This window comes from Ornithorhynchus anatinus, chromosome 4 (genome assembly GCF_004115215.2).
Source record: "Ornithorhynchus anatinus isolate Pmale09 chromosome 4, mOrnAna1.pri.v4, whole genome shotgun sequence".
In the NCBI taxonomy this organism is placed as follows: Eukaryota; Metazoa; Chordata; class Mammalia; order Monotremata; family Ornithorhynchidae; genus Ornithorhynchus; species Ornithorhynchus anatinus.
The window spans coordinates 102211556-102237521 of record NC_041731.1 but is presented as its reverse complement, the minus strand read 5'-3'; the positions used below and the strand labels follow the sequence as shown (position 1 = coordinate 102237521).

The window sequence follows — 25966 nt, the reverse complement described above, 5'->3', positions numbered from 1 at the left end:
GGTAACTGAGGCACAGAGAAGTCGAGTGACTTGCCCCAAGTCACACAGGTGGCAAGTAGCGGAGCCGGGATTCGAACCCACGAACTCTGACTCCCAAGCCCGCGCTCTTTCCACTGTACCACGCTGCTTCTCTACATACATCAACAACAGCAATGTCCACCCCCCCCCCCCGGTAAACCGTAAGCTCGTTGTGGGCTAGGAATGTGTCTATTATGTGGTTATATTGTACTCTCCCAAAAGCTTACTACAGTACCCTGCACACAGCAAGCGCTCAATAAATACGACTGATTGAATGAAACTGAAGTTCAGAGAGATGAAGAGATTTGCCCAAGGCCACATCAGCAGACCAGTTCATTCGTTGATTTAGTCATATTTACTGTGCGCAGAACACTGTACTAAGTGCTTGGGAAAGCACAATACAACAATAAAGTGATATTCCCTGCCCACAGTGAGCATACGGTCCAGCGGAATGGGAGACAGAAATCGATACAAATCAATAAAATGACAGATATATACGTAAGTGCTGTGGGGCTGGGAGAGGGGAAGAGCAAAGGGAGCAAGTCAGGTGATGCAGAAGGGAGTGGGAGATGAGGTGAAGTGGGGCTTAGCCTGGGGAGGACTCTCGGAAGGCACGTGCCTTCAGAGAAGGCTTTGACGGGGGGAGAGTAATTGTCTGTTGGATTTGAGGAGGGAGGGTGTCCCAGGCCAGAGGCAGGACGTGGGCCAGGGGTCGGTGGCCAGACAGGTGAGATCGAGGCACAGTGAGAAGGTTAGGACCAGAGGAGCAAAGTGTGCAGGTTGGGTTATAGAAGAAGAGAAGTGAGGTAATAATAAGAATAATTTTTATTCTTATGGCATTTGTTAAGCGCTTACTATGTTCCAAGCACTGCTCTAAGCACTGGGGTAGACACAGGATAATCAGGTTGTCCCATGAGGGGCTCCCAGCTTTAATCCCCATTTTACCGATGAGGTAACTGAGGCACAGAGAAGTTAAGCGGTTTGCCCAAGGTCACACAGCAGACAAGTGGAGGAGTTGGGATTAGAACCCACGTCCTCTGACTCCCAAGGTGGTGGAGTGCTTTAAAGACAATGGTGAGGAATTTTTGCTTGTTATGAAGGTGGACAGGCAACCACTGGAGATTTTGGAGGATGGGGGGTGAGTTGTCCTGAATGTTTTTGTAGAGAGACGATCCGGGCAGCAGAGTGTAAAGTATGGACTGGAGTGGAGAGAGACAGGAGGTTGGGAGGTCAGCAAGGAGGCAAGATGGGATGAGTGACTGCATGAGCGTGGGAGCAGTTTGGATGGAGAGGAAAGGGCAGATTTTAGCGATGCCGCGAAGGTGCGACCAACAGGATATGGTGATGGACTGAATACGAAGGTTGAATGAGAGAGAGAGGGGTCAAGGATAATGCCAAAGCTTGAGAGATACGAAGGATGGTGGTGCCGACTACAGTGTTGAGAAAGTTAAGGGGAGGACAGGATTTGGGTGACGGGAGGACATCCAAGTAGAGATGCCTTGAAGGCAGGCCAAGATGCGAGACTGGAGAGAGGGAGAGAGATCGGGACCGGAGATGTAGATTTGGGAATCGTCCTCATCGAGGTGGTATTAAAGCCATGGGAGCGAACGGGTCCTCCAAAGGAGTGGGTGTAGGTGGAGAATAGAAGGGGATCAAGAAGTGAGCCTTGAGGCACCCCCACAGTTAGGGGGTGGGAGGCAGAGGAGGAGCCCATGAAAGAGGCTGAAAATGAATGGCAAGAAAGATAAGGGGAGAACCAGGAGAGGACAGAGTCAGTGAAGCCAAGTTGGGATAACATTTCCGGGAGAAGGAGATGGTCCACGGTGTCATGGGCAGCTGAGAGGTGGAGGAGGATCAGGATGGAATAGGAACTGTTGGATTTGGCAAGAAGGAGATCATCGGTGACCTTTAAGAGGGCCGTTTCTGTGGAGTTCGGGGGATAGAAGCCAGATTGGACGGGGGGCCAAGGAGAGAATTGGAGGAGAGGAAGTAGAGACAGCTGGTGTAGACAACTTGCTTACGGAGTTTGGAGAGGAAGGGTAGGAGGGAGTTGGGGCGATAACTAGAGGGATCCAATGGCACAGTTGGTACCGGAACCCAGATCTCCCAACTCCCAGTCCTGGGTTCCTCCCACAGGGTCACAGTGTCTCCCAATTATCTAGTTATATTCTTTGCACGGTATTTGTTAAGCGCTTTACTATGTGCCCGGGTCTGTTCTAAGCCCTGGCGTAGATACGAGGCAATAAGGTTGGACACAGTCCCACAGGGGGCTCACAGCCCTAATTTCCGTTTTACAGATGAAGGAACTGAGGCACAGAGATGTTAAGTGACCTGCCCAAGGTCACGCAGCGGACAAGTAGCAGGTCCGGAATTAGAACGCAGATCCTTTTGATTCCCAGGCCCGAGCTCTTTCCACTGCCTTTCCTTTCTTCCTCCTCCACCGTCTCCCTCCCCCTTCCATTGCTTGTCTGGACTCAAATGCATTTTCCACCAGAATGGGAAGAGGATGGCAAAGATGGTGAAATTCCGATCAGTCTGCTATCTGTCGGCAGCTAATACTTGGGAGGTGATGAGTTCGACAGCACAGATAAAAATGAAGTTTTAAAATGATCTCTGTTGACTATATCTTTGTCATTTCTCCCCATTAGCATGACACTTTCCTGCATCTCCCTTATTTTATATTATTTTACAGTGTGAAACTCAGTTCAGGAGTATCCCGGGGTTAGATTCAGTCACGCTTGGGAAGATATCTCAGGCGATCATTCATTCAGTCATGCAATCTTAATTATTGAGTGCTTACTGTGTGCAGAGCGCTGTACTAAGCACCTGGGAGAGTACAATATAGCAGTAAACAGGCACATTCCATCCTCCAAGAGGCCTTCCCGGACTAAGCCCTGCTTTTTCTCATCTTCCACTCCCTTCTGCATCACCCTGACTTGCTCCCTTTGCTCTTCCCCACTCCGAGCCCCACAGCACCAATGTACATATCTGTAACATTATTTGTATTGATTTCCGTTGCCCTGCCTTTAAACTGTAAGCTCGTTATGGGCAGGGAATGTATCTGTTCATTGCTATATTGTATTCTCTGAAGCACTTAGTACAGTGCTCTGCACACAGTTAGCGCTCAATAAATATGACTGAATGAAGGAACGAGTGAATAAATGAGCTTACGGTCCCTCCACCTCCACCAAATAACCACAAGTGTTTGGACTCTGACTACGATTCTCCTCCCCGCCTCAGGAGGTTTATGGGGAGGGCCTAGGTGGACAACACTAGTTGGGGAAGCAGCGTGGCTCGGTGGAAAGAGCCCGGGCTTCGGGGTCAGAGGTCATGGGTTCGACTCCCGGCTCTGCCGCCTGTCAGCTGTGTGACCGTGGGCGAGTCACTTCACTTCCTCTGTGCCTCAGTTACCTCATCTGTAAAATGGGGATTAACCGTGGGCCTCACGTGGGGCAACCTGATTACCCTGTATCTATCCCAGCGCTTAGAACAGTGCTCTGCACATAGTAAGCGCTTAATAAATACCAACAACCCGTGTTGAGAGGGAATTCCTAATGATAATAATAATAATAATTATGGTATTTGTTAAGCACTTACTATGTGCCAGGCACTGTACTACTAAGAGCAGGGTGGAAACAAGCAAATCGAGGCAATGATTTCCTCAGAGATGTTTTGAAATCCGGAGGGAAAATGAAAAGAGTCAATTCCCAAACCACAAGTCCAGGCTCTTGTTTTCCCTGACCTACCCTTCCCACAGAGCAGTAATAAGGTCATTTATTCATTCACACATTCATTCCTTCATTCAATCATATTTATTGACAACTATGTGCAGAGCACTGTACTAAGCGCTCGGGAGAGTACAACATAACACTAAACAGAAACATTCCCTACCCATACCGAGCTTTAATCTAGAGGAGGGGGGAAGACGGATAAAATTACAGATATGACTATAAGTGCTGTGGGGTTTAGGGGAGCGGGGAAATGGGGATTAAGACTGTGAGCCCTACGTGCGACAACCTGATTCCCCTGTGTCTACCCCAGCGCTTAGAACAATGCTCGGCACATAGTAAGCGCTTAACAAATACCAACATTATTATTATGTGAACAAAGGGAGCAAGCAAGGGTGATGTAGAAGGGAGTAGATTCCCAGGCCCGAGCTCTTTCCACTGCATTTCCTTTCTTCCTCCTCCACCGTCTCCCTCCCCCTTCCACTGCTTGTCATTTCTCCCCATTAGCATGACACTTTCCTGCATCTCCCTTATTTTATATTATTTTACAGTGTGAAACTCAGTTCAGGAGTATCCCGGGGTTAGATTCAGTCACGCTTGGGAAGATATCTCAGGCGATCATTCATTCAGTCATGCAATCTCATGAATTGAGAAAGAAGGAGAAAGAAGGAGAAAGGGGGAAAGATCAGTCTGTCATGCGGGCTAGGCTGGACCCAGGACAAGGAGGGGCAGATGCCAACACTCAGGACCTTCAGCTAAGAAAGAGGAAGGCTAGCCTTTCTATTCAAAATCTGTCCCCGTGCACGGAACAATCCCTTTGCTTTTCGGGAAATGCCATTCAAATTCCTTTTTTCTCTACAGTTCCTAAACCCACCTTGAAAAATAGGTCTGACTGGCTCTTTAAAAAAGCAGCACAGCCCGACCACCCTGCAGTATGTGTGTATTTCTCTTCCCCTCAAGACTGTGAGCTCTTTGTGGCCAAGGATTGTCTTTCTTTATTGCTGTATTGTACTTTCCCAAGCACTTAGTACAGTGTTCCGCACACGGTAAGCGCTCAATAAAGATGACTGAATGATGTATGACCGAACATATTGTGCAGTACTTATGAAGTCTTCCTCCACCTTAGCCAAATTCAGACAGAATCAGGCCTAGAACCAAAGCCTACGGGATTTTCAGAGCAGTACTCTTTCCACTGGACCAAGAGTAGGGCTATGCTCAAGATTCCATCAGCAGCGTGGCTCAGTGGAAAGAGCCTGGGCTTCGGAGTCAGAGGTCATGAGTTCGACTCCCGGCTCTGCCACTTGTCAGCCGTGTGACTGTGGGCAAGTCACTTCACTTCTCGGTGCCTCAGTTACCTCCTCTGTAAAATGGGGATTAACTGTGAGCCTCACGTGGGACGAACTGATTGCCCCGTATCTACCACTTGTCAGCCGTGTGACTGTGGGCAAGTCACTTCACTTCTCGGTGCCTCAGTTACCTCATCTGTAAAATGGGGATTAACTGTGAGCCTCACGTGGGACGAACCGATTACCCCGTATCTACCCCAGCGCTTAGAACGGTGCTCTGCACATAGTAAGTGCTTAACAAACACCAACATTATTATTGTTATTTATTGAGTACTTACTGTGTGCAGGACACTATACTGGGGGAGTACAATACAATAAAGTTGGCAAACTGCAAATCTGACCACCTAGTACGGAATTTGATCAAGGGTAAATGAGGTGTGAAACGGTAAAGGAGGTGATAATTGAGGTTGTTTAGGGGAAAAATCCACACAGTAGCTAAGCAGTATTTTCCTCTAGTCTCCTCTCTAAATGGGGCTTCCTGTGAAAGAAATAGGTCGTATATAAGACAGTATCTTAAATTGATATATTTAATAAGAATTAATAATTATGTCCTTTGTTTAGCACTTATGTGCCTGGCATTGTAGTAACCACTGGGTTAGATACAAGCCAATCATCACCTCATGAAACTCGTAGTCTAAGAAAGAGAGAGAACGGGTATTTAATTCCCATCTGACAGATGAGGAAACTCAGGTACAGAGATGTTAAATGACCTGCCCAAGATCTCACATCAGGCAAGTGGCAGAGTCAGGTTTAGAATCCAGGTTCTCTGAGATCAAAGGTGGCATTAGAAGTGCTGAAGTTAGTTGTTAACATCATTGCAAAATGGTTCCAATCAGTGACTATAGAAAACAGGCAAAAATTGAAAATGAGCTTACTGCTTCACCAATTTTTCCAAGGTTTCCTTGATCTCCTGCTTCTCCCTGAAACACGGAAGACAGAAAATACAAATATTGATAAATGGTGCTTTCAGTGTGACTCTCATCTTTCCATCTTCTTAGGCATTTTATCATTTCATAAATTACACTCCACATAGGCCATCTATTTACACTGGAAAGGCAAGAGAAATCTTAAATATTTTGTTCCAGTGAATTTTGGTCTTTATTACCCTTAAGTGCATAACTTTCCTTCAGCGATACATACTTCAGTGAAATGCTGTATTCCCTCTGACTCACTGTTTTATGAATGGTTAAAAGCATGTTTTTCTGGTGAATACCCTGTGTAAAGCCCTTCCCTATGCATTAGATATGTTGCAACACATGTTCTCGCTTGATTCTGCATCCCTTGAAATGATATATTAGTTGGGGATGTGAGTAGCTGCTGGTAGTTTTCTAAACAGTTTTTTACTTGAAATATGATGTTGATAAACTGAACCGATTAATATCTTCCAGCTCTTGAATTTATTTAAATGATTCTTCGGAGACACTTCATAGAACATGTCTCACTAAGGCAATGCCTTCTGACTGTTTTGCAATTTAGGGTTAAAATCTTGGTCCATCTTGAGCTCTGCTAATTGTAATTTAGCTCTATAAATTGAAATATCAATAAGACAGACAGCGGTCTCCATTCATCTGCGGGCCCTGGCCTACTTACCTGAAAGGAAGACTTACTATGTGGCCTAGTGGAGAGAGCACAGGCCTCGGAGTCCCAGGACCTGGGTTTTAATTCCAGTTAAAGCCATTAGCCTGTGCCTTAGTCTCCTCATCTTTTAAATGCAGATAAAATACATTTTCTCCCTTCCCTTAGACTGGGAGCCCCATGTGGGATAGAGACTTTGTCTGAACTGATTATCTTGTATCTGCTCCAGTGCTCAATAATGCAGTGCTTGGCACACCCATTCTCCCCCTTTTAGACTGTGAGCCCGTTGTTGGGCAGGGATGGTCTCTATCTGTTGCCGAATTGTACATCCCGAGCGCTTAGTACAGTGCTCTGCACAGGGAAAGCGCTCAATAAATACGAGCGAATGAATGAAAGGGATAACCACCTAACGGATATCACAATCGCCTCAGTCTCGCCTATCTCACTGCCAACCTCTCGTCCACGTCCTGCCTCTGGCCCGGAATGCCCTCCCTCTTCATATCTGACAGATAATTACTCTCCCCACTCTCAAAGTCTTATTAAAGGCCCATCTCCTCCAAGAGGCCTTCCCTGATTAAGCCCTCTTTTCCTCTTCCCCCACTCCCTTCTGTATCACCCTGACTTGCTCTCTTTATTCATCCCCCACCACCCAGCCCCACAGCACTTATGTGCACAGCCATAATTTTATTTCTTTTTATTATTGTCTGCCTCCCCCCAGGCCGTAAGCTCTCTACAGGCAGGAAATGTGTTTTTTATATTCTTATATTGTACTCTGTTCAGGGCTTAGTACATTGCTCTGCACATAGTAAGCACTCAATAAATACGACAATTATTCATGGTTCATTCAGTGGAATGGAGAACCATTCAGGCACAGGGAATATGAGAAGATGTTGGCTGCATCCAGATTCCATGTTTTCTACTTCACTGCTACAGCATTTTTAATCTGAGCTGTCAGGGCTCTACCATCAGGGAGTGGCAGCCAGAGAGTATGTCCCTCAGAATATATAAGACTAATAATACTAATAACAATTATTATTGTTTTTATGGTATTTAATAATTCTGGTATTTAGTAATGTTGGTATTTGTTAAGCGCTTACTATGTGCAGAGCACTGTTCTAAGCGCTGGAGTAGATACAGGGTAATCAGGATGTCCCATGTGAGGCTCACAGTTAATCCCCATTTTACAGATGAGATAACTGAGGCACAGAGAAGTTAAGTGACTTGCCCACGGTCACTATTAAGTGCTTACTATGTGCCAGGCCCCGAACTAAGCACTGGGGTAGATACAAGCAAATCAGGTTGGACACAGTCGCTTGTCCCACGTGGGGCTCACGTAATCCGAATTGATCGGTCAATCAATTAATGGTACTTACTGAGTCCTTGTGTGGAGAGTAGTAATGATAATAATGGTATTTATTAAGCACTTACTATGTGCCAGGCACTGCACTACGTGCTGGGGTGGATAGAAGCAAATCGGGTCGGACACGGTCCCTTTCCCACATGGGGCTCACAGTCTTTATCCCTATTTTACAGATGAGGGAACCGAGGCATAGAGAAGCGAAGCGACTTGCCCAAGGTCACAAAACAGACAGTTGGCGAAGCTGGGAATAGAACCCATGACCTCATGACTCCCAGGCCCGTGCTCTAACCACTAAGTGCTTGGGAGAGGCCATTACCAGAGAGTTGGTGGACACATTCCCTGCCCTTGCAGAGTTTATAGTCTTACTGGGGTAGAGAAGCATTAAAATAAATTATGGATCTGTAATAATGATAGCGGTAATTAATATTTTGGTATTTATTCAGCATTCACTATGTGCCGAGTACCGTTCTAAGCGCTGAGGTAGATACAAGGTAATCGGGTTGTTTCCTGGGGGCGCGCACAGTTTTAGCGTTACAGATGAGGTAACTGAGGCACGGAGACGTCAAGCAGCTCGCCCAAGGTCACCCAGCAGACAAGTGGCGGAGCCGGGATTAGAACTCACGTCCTCTGACTCCCAAGCCCGTGCTCTTGCCACTAAACCAAGCTGCTTCCCCACTGTACAGTGCTGTACATAAGTGCTGTGGGGTGGGGTGAATATTAGGGGCTTAAAAGGTACGAGAATCCGAGTGCACAGGAGACGCAGAAGGGAGACGGAGTAGGGGAGATAAGGGCTAGTCGGGGAAGACTTCTTGGAGTCGGAGGAGGAAGGAGAGAGATCTGGGCTTCTCAGATGGGATTTGTGCTGGGGAAAGAGCAATTCCTAAGGCGGGAAATGCAGTTGAAAGTGGAGTTTGCTCAGCAGTGGAAAGATCACTAGGAGATCACTAGGGGGTTGATCTGCCGTGTGACCCTGGACGAGTTATCTAAACTCTCTCTGCCAAAGTCATAAAGTTATACAGTTATTTATGTCTCATCTGATCCCTGCTGGGTGGTGGGGGATGAATAAAGAGAGCAAGTCAGGGTGATGCAGAAGGGAGCGGGGGAAGAGGAAAAGAGGGCTTAGTCGGGGAAGGCCTCTCGGAGGAGATGGGCCTTTAATAAGGCTTTGAGAGTGGGGAGAGAAATTACCTGTCAGATATGAAGAGGGAGGGCAGTCCGGGCCAGAGGCAGGACGTGGACGAGAGGTTGGCAGTGAGACTGGGGTGACTGTGGTATCCATTAGGTGGTTATAATAATAATAATAATGATGTTGGTATTCGTTAAGCGCTTACTAGGTGCAGAGGACTGTTCTAAGCGCTGGGGGAGATACGGGGTCATCGGGTTGTCCCACGTGAGGCACACAGTCTTCATCCCCATTTGACAGATGAGGGAACTGAGGCACAGTGAAGTGACTTGCCCAGACTCACACAGTGACAAGTGGCAGAAGCGGGATTCAAACCCATGACCTCTGACTCCCAAGCCCGGGCTCTTTCCCCTGAGCCACGCTGCTTCTCTATCACTTTCATTCATTCACTCATTCATTCAGTCGCATTTATTGAGCGCTTTCTGTGCGCGGAGCACTATACTAAGCGCTTGGAATTTACAATTCGGCAACAGATAGAGACCATCCCTGCCCAACAGGTTAAGAAAGACAGTACTCATCCTACGAGTCACGTTTTCCCATTTCATTGAAATTTTAACCGGCTCACGTCAGGGCTTCTTTGTGGTCTTGTGCTACTGCTAATCTCCGTGATTATCACAGCTGCTTCCAAAATGCATCTAAGTCCAAGTAGGTTGGAATCGATAGTTTTACCTTCAATCCATCTGGTCCTGGTTCACCGGCATAGCCCTTCCGGCCTGGTTTTCCCTAGAATTGGAAAAAGGACGGAAAGGTGGAAGAAAGAAAGGAAGTGGAGGGAGGGAAATATGTGAGAGAGCAAGAAAGAGAAAGAGAAATATTTTAGACTAAATTTTTAAATCTCGAGTTTAGTGCATTTGAACTACAATCGGATATCTCTCACCATCTCCGAAAGCTTCTTTTTGAGGTGTACACACAGATTTTTCTTGGTGAGGTAGCTAGAACGTCGCAAATGCCGTCGATTGCATTTGCATTAGGCGGTGAGTGTTTCCGTGCGGACCGACCACCGTTTTACGCCCGATCAAACCACAGAATTAAAATCACAGCTTTGGCATTTCCTTAAGAAAACTTCCCCACTCAACAGGGAGTCTGGAATAATACATGAGTGCTCAGTGAGATGTTGGGGCCGCATCGAGTCAGTCGTCTTAGGATGCAAGTTTTTTCGAGAACCTCTATTCTGTAGTTCATCCAGAATAAAAGAATATAATAATAATAATAATAATAATGTTGGTATTTGTTAAGCGCTTACTATGTGCCGAGCACCGTTCTAAGCGCTGGGGTAGACATAGGGGAATCAGGTTGTCCCACGTGGGGCTCACAGTCTTCATCCCCATTTTACAGATGAGGGAACTGAGGCCCAGAGAAGGGAAGTGACCTGCCCACAGTCACACAGCTGACAAGTGGCAGAGCGGGGATTCGAACTCACGACCTCTGACTCCAAAGCCCGTGCTCTTTTCACTATATATTTTCATTACCCTATTAATTTTGTTAATGAGATGTACATCCCCTTGATTCTATTTATTTGCTATTGTCTTAATGAGATGTTCAGCCCCTCGAGTCTATTTATTGCTATCGTTCTCGTCCGTCCGTCTCCCCCCGATTAGACCGTAAGCCCGTCACAGGGCAGGGACCGTCTCTGTCTGTTACCGATTTGTCCATTCCAAGCGCTTAGTACAGTGCTCTGCACAGAGTAAGCGCTCAAGAAATACTATCGAATGAATGAAAATGGAGCGATATCTGTTTTCAGATGTAAAATTAGCCTGCCTACAATATATCTGGACCTGAAATGTTTTCAGATAGATGGGCAGCGACAGCATTCACAAAAAATAGGCCCCCAAAGGTACTAGAAATCGCGTACATTCCTCCAGCGCGCAATGCGACATGTTGGCATCCTAAAGATGCCTTGTCTGTGAAAGTATTCCCGATTCCACCCGAACCCCAAGCGATTATCCTGCATCTTCTGAGTTTCCCAACTGCTTCAGAGCCATCAAGACGCAGCAGCCGGGCTTAGTGGACAGAGCACGGGCCTGCGAGTCAGAAGGTCATGGGTTCTTTCGTTCATTCGATAGTATTTATTGAGCGCTAACTACGTGCAGAGCACTGTACTAAGCGCTTGGAACGGACGAATTGGCCACGGATAGAGACGGTCCCCGCCCTTTGACCGGCTTACGGTCTAATCGTAATGTTGGCATTTGTTAAGCGCTTACTATGTGCCGAGCACTGCTCTAAGCGCTGGGGAGACGCGGGGTGATCAGGTCGTCCCACGTGGGGCTCACAGTCTTAATCCCCATTTTCCAGATGAGGTCGCTGAGACCCAGAGAAGTGAAGTGACTTGCCCACAGTCACACAGCTGCCAAGTGGCAGAGCCGGGATTCGAACCCATGACCTCTGACTCCCAAGCCCGGGCTCTTTCCACTGAGCCACGCTGCTTCCCGGGTTCTAATCCTGGCTCCCCGCCGCATGTCTGCTGTTTGACCTAGGGCAAGTCACTTCACTTCTCCGGGCCTCAGTTACCTCATCTGTAAAATGGGGATGAAGACTGTGAACCCTATGTTGGTCAGAGACTGTGTCCAACCTAACTTGTGTCTATCCCAGAGTTTAGAACAGCGCTTGGTATACGGTAAGCGCTTAACAAGAACCATAATTATTATTATTCATTATTGTCAAATTCTACTCTCAGGTCCCTCTAAACACAAGCTGCCGATTCTAGGATTGAGAAGCAGCGTGGCTCAGCGGAAAAAGCCCGGGCGTCGGAGTCAGAGATCGTGGGTTCGAATCCCAGATCTGCCACTTGTCGGTTGTGTGACTGTGGGCGAGTCACTTCACTTCTCTGGGCCTCAGCGACCTCATCTGCAAAATGGGGATGGAGACCGTGAGCCCCACGTGGGACAACCTGATTCCCTTGTGTCTACCCCAGCGCTTAGAACAGTGCTCTGCACAGAGTAAGCGCTTAACAAATACCAACATTATTATTATTAGGATGCTGAACTCTGCCACGGAGCAGAACACCAGAGATGCTAGATGATTGAAAGTAAACACTTGACAAATACCGTAATTATCATTATTATTATTGAGAGATGATTACGGATTATATATATTCATATACATGTATACGTAATGTATATTATTATATATATTACAGATGATTATATCAACAGAGATGCCAGATGATTGATCAAGGCATCCGGGATCGAATTCCTTTCTGGCAGGGTCAGGCCAGCTTGAAAAGTAGGCAGATGGCCACCCTACCTCAGAAACAGTTTCACCTGCTCGAGGAAAAGTAAGTTCATTAAGGGCAGGGAACGCGTCTGCTGATTCTGTTGGAGAGAAACAGCGTGGCCTAATGGGTAGCGCGCAGGCCTGGGAGTTAGACGATCCTGGGTTCTAATGTGGCTCTGCCCCTCGTCCGCTGCGTGACCTTGGGTGAGTCACTTCACTTCTCTGTGCCTCAGCTACTTCCTCTATAAAATGGGGTGGGGATTAAGACTGTGAGCCCGATGCGGGGCAGGGACTGTGTTCGACCCAATTTACTTGTCTTTACCCAGTGCTTACTACAGTACCTTGCATAGAGGAAAGCACTTGGGAAGCAGCATGGCTCAGTGGAAAGAGCCCGGGCTTCGGAGTCGGAGGTCATGGGTTCGACTCCCGGCTCTGCCACTTGTCAGCTGTGTGACCGTGGGCGAGTCACTTCACTTCTCTGGGCCTCAGTGACCTCATCTGTAAAATGGGGATTAACTGGGAGCCTCACGTGGGACCACCTGATTATCCGGATTACCCTGTATCTCCCCCAGCGCTTAGAACAGTGCTCTGCACATAGTAAGCGCTTAACAAATACCAACATTATTACTTAACGAATACCATAATTATGATTTTTTATTATTATACTCTCCCAAGTGGTTAGTACAATGCTATGGCACGTAGTAAGTGCTCAAAAATACCATTGATTGATTGATTAAGGACAGCTGGCCCCAGACTATTTCAAAGATTAAGATCGGTCCAGATTTCTTGGGATTAGCTCTTGTTTCTGGGTACTATTTATGATAATTATGGTATTTATTAAGTGCTTACTATGTGCCAAGCACTGTTCTAATAATGTTGGCATTTGTTAAGCGCTTACTGTGTGCCGAGCACCGTTCTAAGCGCTGGGGTAGACACAGGGGAATCAGGTTGTCCCACTTGGGGCTCACAATCTTAATCCCCATTTTACAGATGAGGGAACTGAGGCACAGAGGAGTGAAGTGACTTGCCCAAAGTCCCACAGCTGACAAGTGGCCGCGCCGGGATTGGGACCCATGACCTCTGACTTCAAAGCCCGGGCTCTTTCCACTGAGCCACGCTGCTTCTCTAAGCACTGGGGGAGACTCAAAGTCATCAGGTTGTCCCACGTGGGGCTCATACAGTCTTAATTCCCCATTTTACAGATGAGGTAACTGAGGCTCACTTCTCTGAGGCTCAGAGAAGTGAAGTGACTTGCCCAAAGTCACACAGCCGACAAGTGGCAGGGCCGGGATTAGAACCCAAGACCTTCTGACTCCCAGGCCCGTGCTCTACCACTACGTCACGCTGTTTCTCTAGACACCGGGTATAATAATAATAGTAATAATAATTATGGTAGTGGTTAAGCACTTACTATTTCCCACTCACTGTTCTAAACACCGGGGTAGATAGAAGTTAAAAAGGTTGGACAAAGTCCCTGTCCCACATGGGGCTCAAACTCTTAATTTGAATTTATTGTTTCCCGTTAATTATTTCCCATTAATCATTTCCCATTAATCTCAATGGGAAGCAGCATGGCTCAGTGGAAAGAGCCTGCGCTTCGGAGTCAGAGGTCATGGGTTCGACTCCCGGCTCTGCCGCTTGTCAGCTGTGTGACTGTGGGCGAGAAGCAGCGTGGCTCAGTGGAAAGAGCATGGGCTTTGGAGTCAGAAGTCATGAGTTCGAATCCCAGCTCTGCCACTTGTCAGCTGTGTGACCGTGGGCAAGTCACTTAACTTCTCTGTGCCTCAGTTACCTCATCTGTAAAATGGGGATTAAGACTGTGAGCCCCACGTGGGACATCCTGATTCCCCTGTGTCTACCCCAGCGCTTAGAACAGTGCTCGGCACCTAGTAAGCGCTTAACAAATACCAACATTATTATTATTATTACTTCACTTCTCTGGGCCTCAGTTACCACCTCTGTAAAATGGGGATTAACTGTCAGCCTCACGCGGGACAACCTGATGACCCTGTACCTGCCCCGGCGCTTAGAACAGTGCTCTGCACATAGTAAGCGCTTAACAAATCCCAACGGCATTATTCATTCCCATTCTAGAGATGAGGGAACTGAGGCACACAGAAGTGAAGTGACTTGTCCGAGGTCACACCGCAGAGAAGCGGCAGAGTTGGGATTAGAACCCAGGACCGGTGACTCCTAAGCCCATGCTATTTCCACTGAGCCACGCTGAGCCACGGTAATCATGGCATCTGTTAAGCGCTTACTATGTGCCGAGCACTGTTTTAAGCACTTACTATGTGCCTCACTACTTGTTTTGTTTTGCTGTCTGTCTCCCCCTCTTAGACTGTGAGCCCGTTGTTGGGCGGGGATTGTCTCTTATCTGTTGCGGAATTGTACATTCCAAGCGGTTAGTACAGTGCTCTGCACACAGTAAGTGCTCAATAAATATGATTGAATGAATGAAGGAACCCAGGTCCTTCTGATTCCCAGGTTCGTGTGAGACCGGATGAAATTTGGAGACTGTGAACTCCCTGTGGGCAAGAAATGTGTCTGTTGGTTGTTGTATTGTATCTTCCCAAGCTCTTAGTACAGTGCTCTGCACACAGTAAGTACTCGATAATAATAATGATAATAATTATGGTATTTGTTAAGTGTTTACTATGTTCTAAGCCCTAGGGTAGAAACAGGGTAATCAGGTTGGACACAGTCCCTGTGCTACGGGGGGCTCTCAGTCCCAATCCCCATTTTATAGATGAGGGAAACAGAGAAGTGAAATGACTTGCCCAGGGTCACACAGCAGACGAGTGACAGAGCTGGGATAAATACGACTCAATGAATGGACTGCAGTCTCAGCCCAGCAGAAAGATGCTGCCCTTTGGGGGAAAACAAGCCTTACGTCTGTAGCGTATTCATTCATTCAATAGTCTTTATTGAGCGCTTACAATGTTCTCAGCGCTTGGAATGTACGAGTCGGCAACAGATAGAGACAGTCCCTGCCCTCTGACGGGCTCACGGTCTGATCGGGGGAGACGGGCCGACGAGAACGATGGCGATAAATAGAGTCGAGGGGAAGAACGTCTCATTAGAAAAAAAAGGCAACTAAATAGAATCAGGGTGATGTACGTCTCATTAAACAAAATAAACAAAATAAATAGGGTGATGAAGATATATACAGTCGAGCGGAAGAGTACGGTGCTGAGGGGGTGGGACGGGAGACGGGGAGGAGGAGAGGGAATGATATCTTGTTAATGCCTCCAATAACAGAGGTGTTGGAAGCAGAAGTCGAATCTATTGGCTAAATGAGGTTTCTGTTGATTAACTACAGGTAGCAATCCCTCATCCTACTGAAAACAGAAAATTCAGGCTTGTCAGTCCAGGTTTGTTATCCACAGTCACTCTGAGGGAAGTTTTTCGTAAGCAAGAACTAATACAGAAGTTAATTTTCAAGGCAACTTTTTCACACCTTCAGGTAATTTATATGAAGGTGTGAGTTCGAGTGGAATGCCGCGAAAAGGTTATTAGATGCTTTATCAGTGACTTCTAAAATTGAGAATTTCCTGGAGAAATTGGAAATCTCAGTGATTTCCTAGGATTTGAGGTGGGGTAATGCCAACTCAAATTTCTTCAAAAATCTAAATATAACTTCAAAACCAAGTCTTCATTCTTCACAAATGAGATTCCATGAAAAAAGAATGGCTCAAATGTGTCTCGTTTCTCTAACATTCATTTTGGGCCATTCTTAAAAAAATCTGGAGTCCCAGCATACTACAGAAATCGCCAAAGAATTTGGCATCTTAGAATCTCTGGAGTGTTGTCAGATGTGATTTGTACAAATTACGACAGTTAATAAAGAAATAGATCAACAGCAAGCATTTTCTCTTTTAATACGTCTCTCAAGAATTCCAAATTGATGTCTTCTATTTTGATTTGTCCTTCATCGCCCCAGGCCGAGGTCCGTGATGGTTTTCGGCACTCCACTGTGAGTTATCATCATAAGGCTCATTTTAAATCTATCGGGTATTTTTGCTCTGGGAGACCCTCTTTGATTTAGGAGATACGTACCGTTGGTCCCAAACCTCCAGGTGTACCCACTGGACCTTCTTCTCCCTAAAAAAAGAAAATCAGAGCTTGCCGTGACATGCGAAAAAAACCAAACCAAAAAACCTAGAGATGAGCAAACTAGAATTCTTCCCGGTTGGAGTAAATTTTGGAAATTGTTCAGCTTTCTGGACAGCATGCTGAAAGAGGCATCTGCACTGATGGGAGACAGATTTGATAATAATATTAGCAATTATGAGGGTATTTATAAAGTGCTTACTATGTGCCAGGCACCGTATTAAGCGCTGGGGTGGATACAAGCAAATCAGGTTGGACACAGCCCCTGTCCCACGTGGGGCTCACAATCTCAAGCCCCATTTGACAGATGAGGGAACTGAGGCCCGGAGAAGTGAAGTGGCTCGCCCAAGATCCCACAGAAGACACGTGGCGGAGCCGGCATTAGAACCCATGACCTTCTGACTCCCAGGCCCCTGCTCTCTCCACTATACCATGCTGCTTGATCAAGGATCCACGTAGGCAGAAACCCGGACTGCAATGTTGGTGCACCGAAGACACGGTGGATATTTGCCTTAGTACCTGAAGGCCCGGAAACTCACTATGAGCAGAACGGTCACGTTAGTAGAACGTCACCAACTCGGTTATTTTTTTTAACGGTACTTGTTAAGTGCTTCCTGTGTGTCAGGGACGGTACTAAACACTGAGGTAGATGCAAGATAATCAGGCCCCTAGCCCACGGGGGACTCATAGTCTAAAGTGGAGGGAGAAGAGTTTAATCCCCATTTTACCGATGAGGTAACGGAGCCTCAAGGAAATTAAGTGAATTGCCCCCGGTTCATTCATTCAATCGGATTTACTGAGCGCCTGCTGTGCGCAGAGCGCTGTACTGAGCGCTTGGAAAGTGCAACTGGGCAACGGAGACAATCCCCGCCCAACAACGGGCTCACGGTCTAGAAAGCAGTGGAGCTGGAAGTAGAATCTAGTCCTGTGCTCTTTCCACTACGACATAGCGCTTCTCAGTTTCAAGTGGAATCGGGCTAACAGAGAAGTTTCCTAAGGCCTGAAATGCACTGGGCCTCAGACTCATCTGTGACCTCTAAATAGTTGGGCCGCATCCACACTTTAGAGCTTGTTCTCTTCTTCTGTCCCATCCTCATTTTTGGTGACTGCGGGGTAAAAAAGGGAAATCCTCTCTGCATATGGTAAAGCGCTCAATAAATACTACTGAATGAATGAAATCCTTCAGCAAGAAACCGGAAGGAGTCCAGGCCTGAGACTCAGAGGTTAAAAATGATGAATAATTATTATTATGGGAAGCAGCGTGGCTTAGTGGCAAGAGAAAGGGCTTGGGAGTCAGAGGTCGTGGGTTCTAATCCCGGCTCCACCACTTGTCTGCTGTGTGCGCCCTTGGGCAAATCGCTTCACTTCTCTGTGCCTCAGTTCCCTCATCTGTAAAATGAGGATTAAGACTGTGAGCCCCACATGGGACAACCTGATTGCCTTGCATTTATCCCAGCGCTTAGAACAGTGCTTGGCACATAGTTAGCACTTAACAAGTATCATAATTATTATTATTATTATCATTATTAATTACAGCACTTACTACGTGCCAAGCACTGTTCTAAATACTGGGGTAGATACAAGTTAATCAGGTTGGACACAGTCCCTATATCACATGGGGCTCACACTCTTCACCCCCACTTTACAGGTGAGGAACTGAGGCTCAGAGAAGCCAAGTCACTCCCCCAAAGTCACACAGCAGACATAATAATAATGTTGGTATTTGTTAAGCGCTTACTACGTGCAGAGCACTGTCCTAAGCGCTGGGGTAGACACTGGGGAATCAGGGCTCACAGTCTTAATCCCCATTTTACAGATGAGGTGACTGAGGCACCGAGAAGTGAAGTGACTTGCCCAAAGTCACACAGCTGACAAGTGGCCGAGCCGGGATTCGGACCCACGACCCCTGACTCCAAAGCCCAGGCTCTTTCCACTGAGCCACGCTGCAGACGTGTGGTGGAGCCGTTCTAATCCTATCTCTGCCAAGTGCTTGCTGTGTCACCTTGGGCCAGTCACAACTTCTCTGCGTCTCGATTTCCTCAGCGATAAAATGGGAATTAAATCCTACTGCTTCCTACTGCGAGCCCTGTGTGGGACAGGGACCGTGTCCAACCTGATTAACTTGTATCTACCCCAGCGTCTAGAACAGTACTTGACACATGGTAAGCACTTAATATAATAGTAACAATAATAATGATGATAATAATAATGAGGATGAGAAGGGGATCCGGAAACTTTCCTATTCATTTTTGGCCTTTAAAAATGAAAATATCAAGCATCCCATCATTATATTGTTAAATGCTCTGATTCTATTATTTTGAATTTGGATTTATAGTTCCTTACATTTGAAAGATATAGTTAGAACACAGCTCAACACTACCTAATCAGTTAGCTTATTTGATTTACAGGCATTTTTCTAAAACTAATGAACAAACATCGAGCCATAATCACTAAACGGTCAATAATACTTAACGCAGGGATTTAGATGAGATTTGGGCCCAAATTCCTGAGACCTTCCAGGGAGACCACCGAAATAAATCACTTGATAAATGCAGAGTGCTGCAAAATGAATCAAAACTCTACTCAACACCGGCCAAAATCAAATGGAAACTTGAAATCTTCCGTGGCAAAAATTGTCCATACGATTTTTAAGCAAAAGTTGCTTATGGAAAGGGAAAATCTGAAGAGAAATTGTTGAGTTGACATGATTTCCCTCATACCTCAGTTCCCTTGGGGCCTGGCAGTCCTGGAGGGCCTCGGCTACCCAAAAGTCCCTGAAAAAGAAAACATGCATCCACAGTGAAGTTTAGATCAATCGATCGATCGTTGGTATTTATTGAGCACTTACTGTACAGTCTAGCTTACGGCCTAGAAGGAGAAACAGACGATATAAATGAAAAAATGACAGCTCTGCACTTATATACGTCATGGGGCTGGGGGTAGGGTGAATACCATTCATTCATTCATTCATTCAATTGTATTTATTGAGCGATTAATATGTGCAGAGCACCGTACTGAGCGCTTGGAATGGACAAATCGGTAACAGATAGAGACGGTCCCTGCCCTTGGACGGGCTTACGGTCTAATCGCCCAAAGGGTGGGGATCCTAGAATGTAGATGGCACAGAAGGGAGCGCTCTCTAAACAACCACCTTCTCTTCAATCGGGTTTGTTTCATCTTGTTTCTACCTCTAGAGAGCTGAAGCAGCGGAGGAGAAGACACCGTTTTCCGGGTTTAATTAATAATAATAATTATTATGGTATTTGTTAAGCGCTTACTCTTTGCCAGGCACTTTATTCATTCAATAGTATTTATTGAGCGCTTACTAGGTGCAGAGCACTGTACTAAGCGCTTGGAATGAACAAGTCGGCAACGGATAGGGACGGTCCCTGCCGTCTGACGCGTTTACAAGTCTAGTCGACGGGCTTCCGGTCTAGTGAGCTCTGGGGCAGATACAAATTGGGTTGGACACAGTCCCTGTCCTTCGAGGGTCTCACAGCATTTTAGTAGAGAAACAGCACGGTGCAATGAAGTGGCCTGGTGTAGTGGATGAAGCCTGGGCCCGGGAGTCAGAAGGTCATGGGTTCTAATCCCGGCTCCACCACTTGTCTGCTGTGTGACCTTGGGAAAGTCACTTCACTTCTCCGGGTCTCAGTTACCTCATATGTGAAAAATGGGGATTAAGACTGTGAGCCCAATCTGGGACAGAGACTGTGTCCAACCTCATTAACTTGTATTTAACTCAGTGCTTAGAGCAGCGCTTGGCACAAAGTAAGTGCTTAACAAGTATAATTATCAGTAGTAGCATTTAGTGGGCAGCAACCCAACCGGGTGAGACGCTCTGTTTAGGGCCCTCGGTGTGGAAGACATCTTGGGGTTTGTGGGCTTATTCTTCCCGTGGCTCAGTGGAAAGAGCCTGGGCTTCGGAGTCAGAGGTCACGAGTTCGACTCCCGGCTCTGCCACTTGTCAGCTGTGTGACCGTGGGCGAGTCACTTCACTTCTCTGTGCCTCAGTTCCCTCATCTGGAAAATGGGGATTAACTGTGAGCCTCCCGTGGGCCGACCCGATTTCCCTGTATCTCCCCCAGCGCTTAGAACAGTGCTCTGCACATAGTAAGCGCTTAACAGATACCAACATTATTGTTATTAATCAATCTCTACCTCCCTAGGTCATGTCATACCTTCAGCCACGCTTAGCCCGGGTGTCCGTATCACTTTACGCCATCCTTCTTGAATCTTCACTCATTCAATCCTATTTATTGAGCGCTTACTGTGTGCAGAGCATTGCGCTAAGCATTCGGGGGAGTGCGATGCAAAAATGATAGACGCGTTCCCTCCCTACAGTGAGCATCAGTCAATTGTGTTTATTGAGCGCTTACTGTGTGCAGAGCACTGTACTAAGCGCTTGGGAGGGAACAATATAAAAGAAACCTTCCCCGCCCATAGTGAGCTTACAGTCTAGAGGGGTAGACAGAGCTGAATATAAATAAATGCAGATATGTATAGAAGTGCTGTGGGGATGGGAAGGGGATGAATAAAGGGAGCAAATTTTATTTGTGGCTATTGTTCTTTCCAATTGTGTCTTTTTTACTGAAAGCATCGGATTGGTCTCTCGCTCTCCGCCTCCTCCATCAGTTGGAAGTCTCATTATGCTCCCCCAAGAGCAGGGGGGTGTATCATTTGTGTACATATCTATAATTTTATCTATTTTGATGCTATTGATGTCTATCTACTTGTTTTGTTTTGTTGTCTCTCTCCCCCTTCTAGACTGTGAGCCCGCAGTTGGGTAGGGATTCTATCTGCTGTCAAATTGTACTTTCCAAGCGCTTAGTACAGTGCTCTGCGCACAGTAAACACTCAATAAATACGACTGGATGAATGAACGTTCAATTTGTACGTTCTTGGGCACCTGGTAGAGAGCTCTGCACCCAGTAACCATAATAATAATAATTATGGTATTCGTTAAGCGCTTACTAGGTGCCAGGCACCGTATTAAGCACTGGAATCGATTCATTCATTCAATAGTATTTATTGAGCGCTTACTAGGTGCGGAGCACCGGACTAAGCGCCAGGAACGAACAAGTCGGCAACAGATAGAGACGGTCCCCGCCGTTTGACGGGCTCACGGTCCGACCGGGGGAGACGGACAGACGAGAACGATGGCGAGAAATAGAGTCGAGGGGAAGGACGTCTCGTAAAAACGATGGCGACTAGATAGAATCGAGGCGATGTACATCTCATTAACGAAATAAATAGGGTAATGTAAATAAGTACAGTAAATAGAATCAAGGGGATGAACGTCTCATTAAAACAATAGTAAAGAGAATCAAGGCGATGTACATCTCATTAACAAAGAAGCAGCATGGCTCAGTGGAAAGAGCACGGGCTTGGGAGTCAGAGGTCATGAGTTCGACTCCCGGCTCTGCCACTTGTCAGCTGTGGGACTGTGGGCGAGTCACTTCCACTTCTCTGCGCCTCAGTTCCCTCATCTGTCAAATGGGGATTAACCGGGAGCCTCACGTGGGACAGCCCGATTACCCCGTATCTACCCTAGCGCTTAAGAACAGTGCTCGGCACATAGTAAGCGCTTAACAAATGCCAACATTATTAACTGATGGGCTTCTACTGGAGTGGAGAAAGTGTTTGGAGTCGAGGAACCAACAGTTGTTTTACACCTTTCTCCACAAGAGCAGGTCTGGTCCTTAACCGTCCCTTTCTGACTGCTTCCGAGCTTGGTCTGAGGGAGGCCGCGGTCGCCGAAGCTGAGAGAGCGTCGCACCAAGCACCTCTGAATAGCACAGGGTGAGAGGCGGGGATCCCTTAAAGCAAGGAGTTCTCGACTGTTTTCCTCTTTGGGTCATCGGACTTTTTGGCGAGCCTGTCTGACCCTAGCATTTGTTTCCCGTGTGACTCTGCATCTATTTTATTCCCGCCAAATGAGGTTTACACTGAGGAATGTAATCAGTAAACCCGGCATGATCTGTAGCGATTCCCTTCGAGAAGGATCATGGAATGCCCAGGCTTGTAAACTTGTTGTGGGCGGGGAATGTGTCCGTTTATTGTTATACTGTACTCGCCCCATAGAGAAGCAGCGTGGCTCAGTGGAAAGAGCCCGGGCTTGGGAGTCAGAGGTCATGGGTTCGAATCCCGGCTCCGCCACTCGGCAGCCGGGTGACTGTGGGCGAGTCATTTCACTTCTCGCTGCCTCCGTGACCTCATCTGTAAAATGGGAATTAACTGTGAGCCTCACGTGGGACAACCCGATGACCCTGTATCTACCCCGGCGCTTAGAACAGTGCTCTGCACATAGTAAGCGCTTAACAAATACCGACATTATCACAGTACAGTGCTCCCCCCACGGTAAGCAGTCAGTAAATAGGACCGACTGACTTACTGAATGCATTTGTCTTTTAATAATGACGTGGGTATTTGTTAAGCGCTTACTGTGTGCCGAGCACTGTTCTAAGCGCTCGGGCGGACACAGGGGAATCAGGTCGTCCCACGTGGGGCTCACGGTCTTAATCCCCATTTTACAGATGAGGGAACCGAGGCATAGAGAAGTGAAGTGACTCGCCCACAGTCACCCGGCTGACGAGTGGCAGAGCTGGGACTCGAACCCATGACCTCGGACTCCGAAGCCCGTGCTCTTTCCACTGAGCCACGCTGCTTCTCCACCTATCACTCCATCCAGCCCCGCAGACACTCACACAGTGCTGCTGCTCAACCATGGGCTGAAGTTCTGCTGTTGAGATCCGACCTCAAATCAGGCTTTACCTAGAAATCTTTCAGAGTCATCCCAGATGAGGTGACACTTTCATACTGGAGCCAAGCAACAACAGAGAATTTAAGAGCAATAAATGATACCCCCGTTTCCTTCAGAGCAGAATGTACTGAATACTTTCTGCCATAATTCATCAACAATGCAGTTTCTTATTAAATAACTGCGTGATATTCAACCTGACTTTACAGCTCTGAACATCTTTAGATGTATCCAAGTTTAGCTAAAAAAATAAAAGAGTCCTAGACTTCAAAATTAATAGATTAATTCTAGTTTCCCTTCCAATTTTGAGGTTTTGGTTCCATGAACAGAAAATTACGGTCTTCTTTCGTGCGTCGCCAAAGTGTCCTGGAAAAAATTCCGCGTGTCTGTAAATGGGTTACCCTGAATCTGTGACACAGTATATACAATTTCCCCAGTGATTCCCTTGTCCAAGCTCAGTAGAATTAGTAGAACTCTACAAAAATTTACACTCAGTACTAGCCAAACTACTTCTTAGCGGGTGAAGGATGTCAGGATATTTCCACGGTTCACTATATAGAACTAAAGAAACCATCTTGATAATAATGTGTCCAGGATGTCTGCCTCATTTTTTGAGTCCATTTCAATATTACCGTTCTGAAGGCTAACGTGAAGGGGAAAAAACCAAAAACTAGGACAAAACAATTGCTTCACCTCTTCCAAAACCAAAAGCATATTAACTCCAATTTCATTATGCAACAGCCTTGTTACATTGACATGTGGGACAGGATCAAAATCAGGGTTGCTACTTTAAAGTTTCATACGGTTTCGCAGACCGATCACCGTAGTTCTTAAATGGATTGATTTTAGACGGGCCGGGAATCCAGAGGGGAGAGCCCGGTTCTGTGAATTCGGGATCCTAGTTCCACCGAATCACAGAGGATATCGCCGAGGGCAGGGAATGTGTCTGTTTATCGTGACACCGTGCTCTCCCAAACACTTTGTGCAGGGCTTCGCACAGAGTAAGTGCTCATTAAACACGACCGAATGAATAATATGTGGCGAGGTGGACGGACACAGCCGGACTCCTGAAAACTGGTTGTCCCACGTGGGTGCCATTACTACGACGACGGCCTTCTTTTTCATCTTCTGCTGCAGCAGTGTCAGCAAAATGTCAGGATTGCTTTGGCTGTAGATGAGTCGTGAGCATGGAAACTATAAACGACTGTGTACCCACTGGTGGGGTGAAAAGCGGCATGACCTAGTGGAGATAGATTACGGTCCAGGGAGTCGGAAGGGCCTGGGTTTTAATCCCGACTCCACCGCTGTGTGACCTTGGGCAAGTCACTTGACTTCCCTGTGCCTCGGTTCCTCATCTGTAAAATGGGGACAAAGCCCGTGAGCTCTATGTGGGGCATGGACTTGGTCCAACCCGATCAGCTTATGTAATAATAAGGTTGGTATTTGTTAAGCGCTTACTACGTGCAGAGCACTGTTCTAAGCGCTGGGGTAGATACAGGGTCATCAGGTTGTCCCACGTGGGCCTCGCAATCGTAATCCCCATTTTACAGATGAGGTCACTGAGGCCCAGAGAAGTGAAGTGACTTGTCCACAGTCACAGAGCTGACGAGTGGCCGAGCCGGGATTCGAACCCATGATCTCTGACCCCCGAGCCCGGGCTCTTTCCACTGAGCCACGCTGCTTCTCTGCTCTTCTCTTCTCCGCTCCTCTTCCCCGCTTAGAACAGTGCCTGGCACATAATAAGGGGTTGTTATTATTATTCCTTCTCCTTGCACTCCACATTCCAGCAAGAACAGCAGGATGGGACAGTGTGAGCGGCGCTGCATCACTATAATTCATTAATTCCTTTGTGCACGCTCTCAGCACCGAAGTCTCAGACCTGAGGCTCATCCCTGGTTTCTAATGGGAGTCCTCCATCAACCTTGGAGCTCACTGAATTCAGTTCAACCTCGGTAATTCAAGTTAAATGTGAATCAGTGGAAATGCATCTTGTTAAAATTCTGTGAAGAAAGACGGTGGGGTGGGGTGAGACTTGGGGGCTGAGGACTCGGGTTGCGTAAGTGATGCGGTAACGGGGGAACCAGGATGGGGGAGTGACGGATTAATCAAGTAAGGTTTCCTGGAAGAGGTGTGATTTTAGTAGGGGTTATTTTAGTTGGGCTTCTTTATATTCTCCTGCAGTTGGTAAAAGAGGTTATATCTGTTAACCTCAGCACGGAAGAAAAGTTTCCTTCTTCAAACCAAGTTTCTTTCATTTGCCATTTGTAAAGAAAGAAGAGAGAGGAACCAAGGATATAATATCTCCTCTGTAAACTTGTTGTGGGCAGGGAATGTGTCCGTTGTATTGTTATAGTGTACTTTCCCAACCGCTTAGCACAGTGCTCTGTGCACACACAGCAAGCGCTCAATGTCAGCTGTGTGACTGTGGGCAAGTCACTTCACGTCTCTGTGCCTCAGTTACCTCATCTGTAAAAGGGGGATTAAGACTGTGAGCCCCACGTGGGACGACCTCATTCCCTTGTGTCTACCCCAGCGCTTAGAGCAGTGCTCTGCACATAGTAAGCGCTTAACAGATGCCAACATCATTAAATACGATTGACCGACCGACTGCACTAGCACAAATTCCAGATTAATGAAGTCCCAAGAACTGGCAGGCATTGGCTCTTGAGT

The 25966-nt window shown here is 46.8% G+C and overlaps 1 protein-coding gene across 2 annotated transcripts in view; it reads right to left on the bottom strand.

The window, feature by feature from the left end:
* The window catches only part of COL24A1 (collagen type XXIV alpha 1 chain), a 481357-nt gene that overhangs the window by 237884 nt on the left and 217507 nt on the right, over window positions 1–25966 (bottom strand). For both annotated transcript variants that reach the window (XM_029063711.2, XM_029063709.2), the window contains exons 21-24: window positions 19257–19310; window positions 16483–16527; window positions 9880–9933; window positions 5968–6012 (exon numbers count right to left, since the gene is read on the bottom strand). In XM_029063711.2, coding sequence (XP_028919544.1) covers window positions 5968–6012; window positions 9880–9933; window positions 16483–16527; window positions 19257–19310 — 198 coding nt within the window. The remainder of the gene's footprint in view (window positions 1–5967; window positions 6013–9879; window positions 9934–16482; window positions 16528–19256; window positions 19311–25966) is intronic.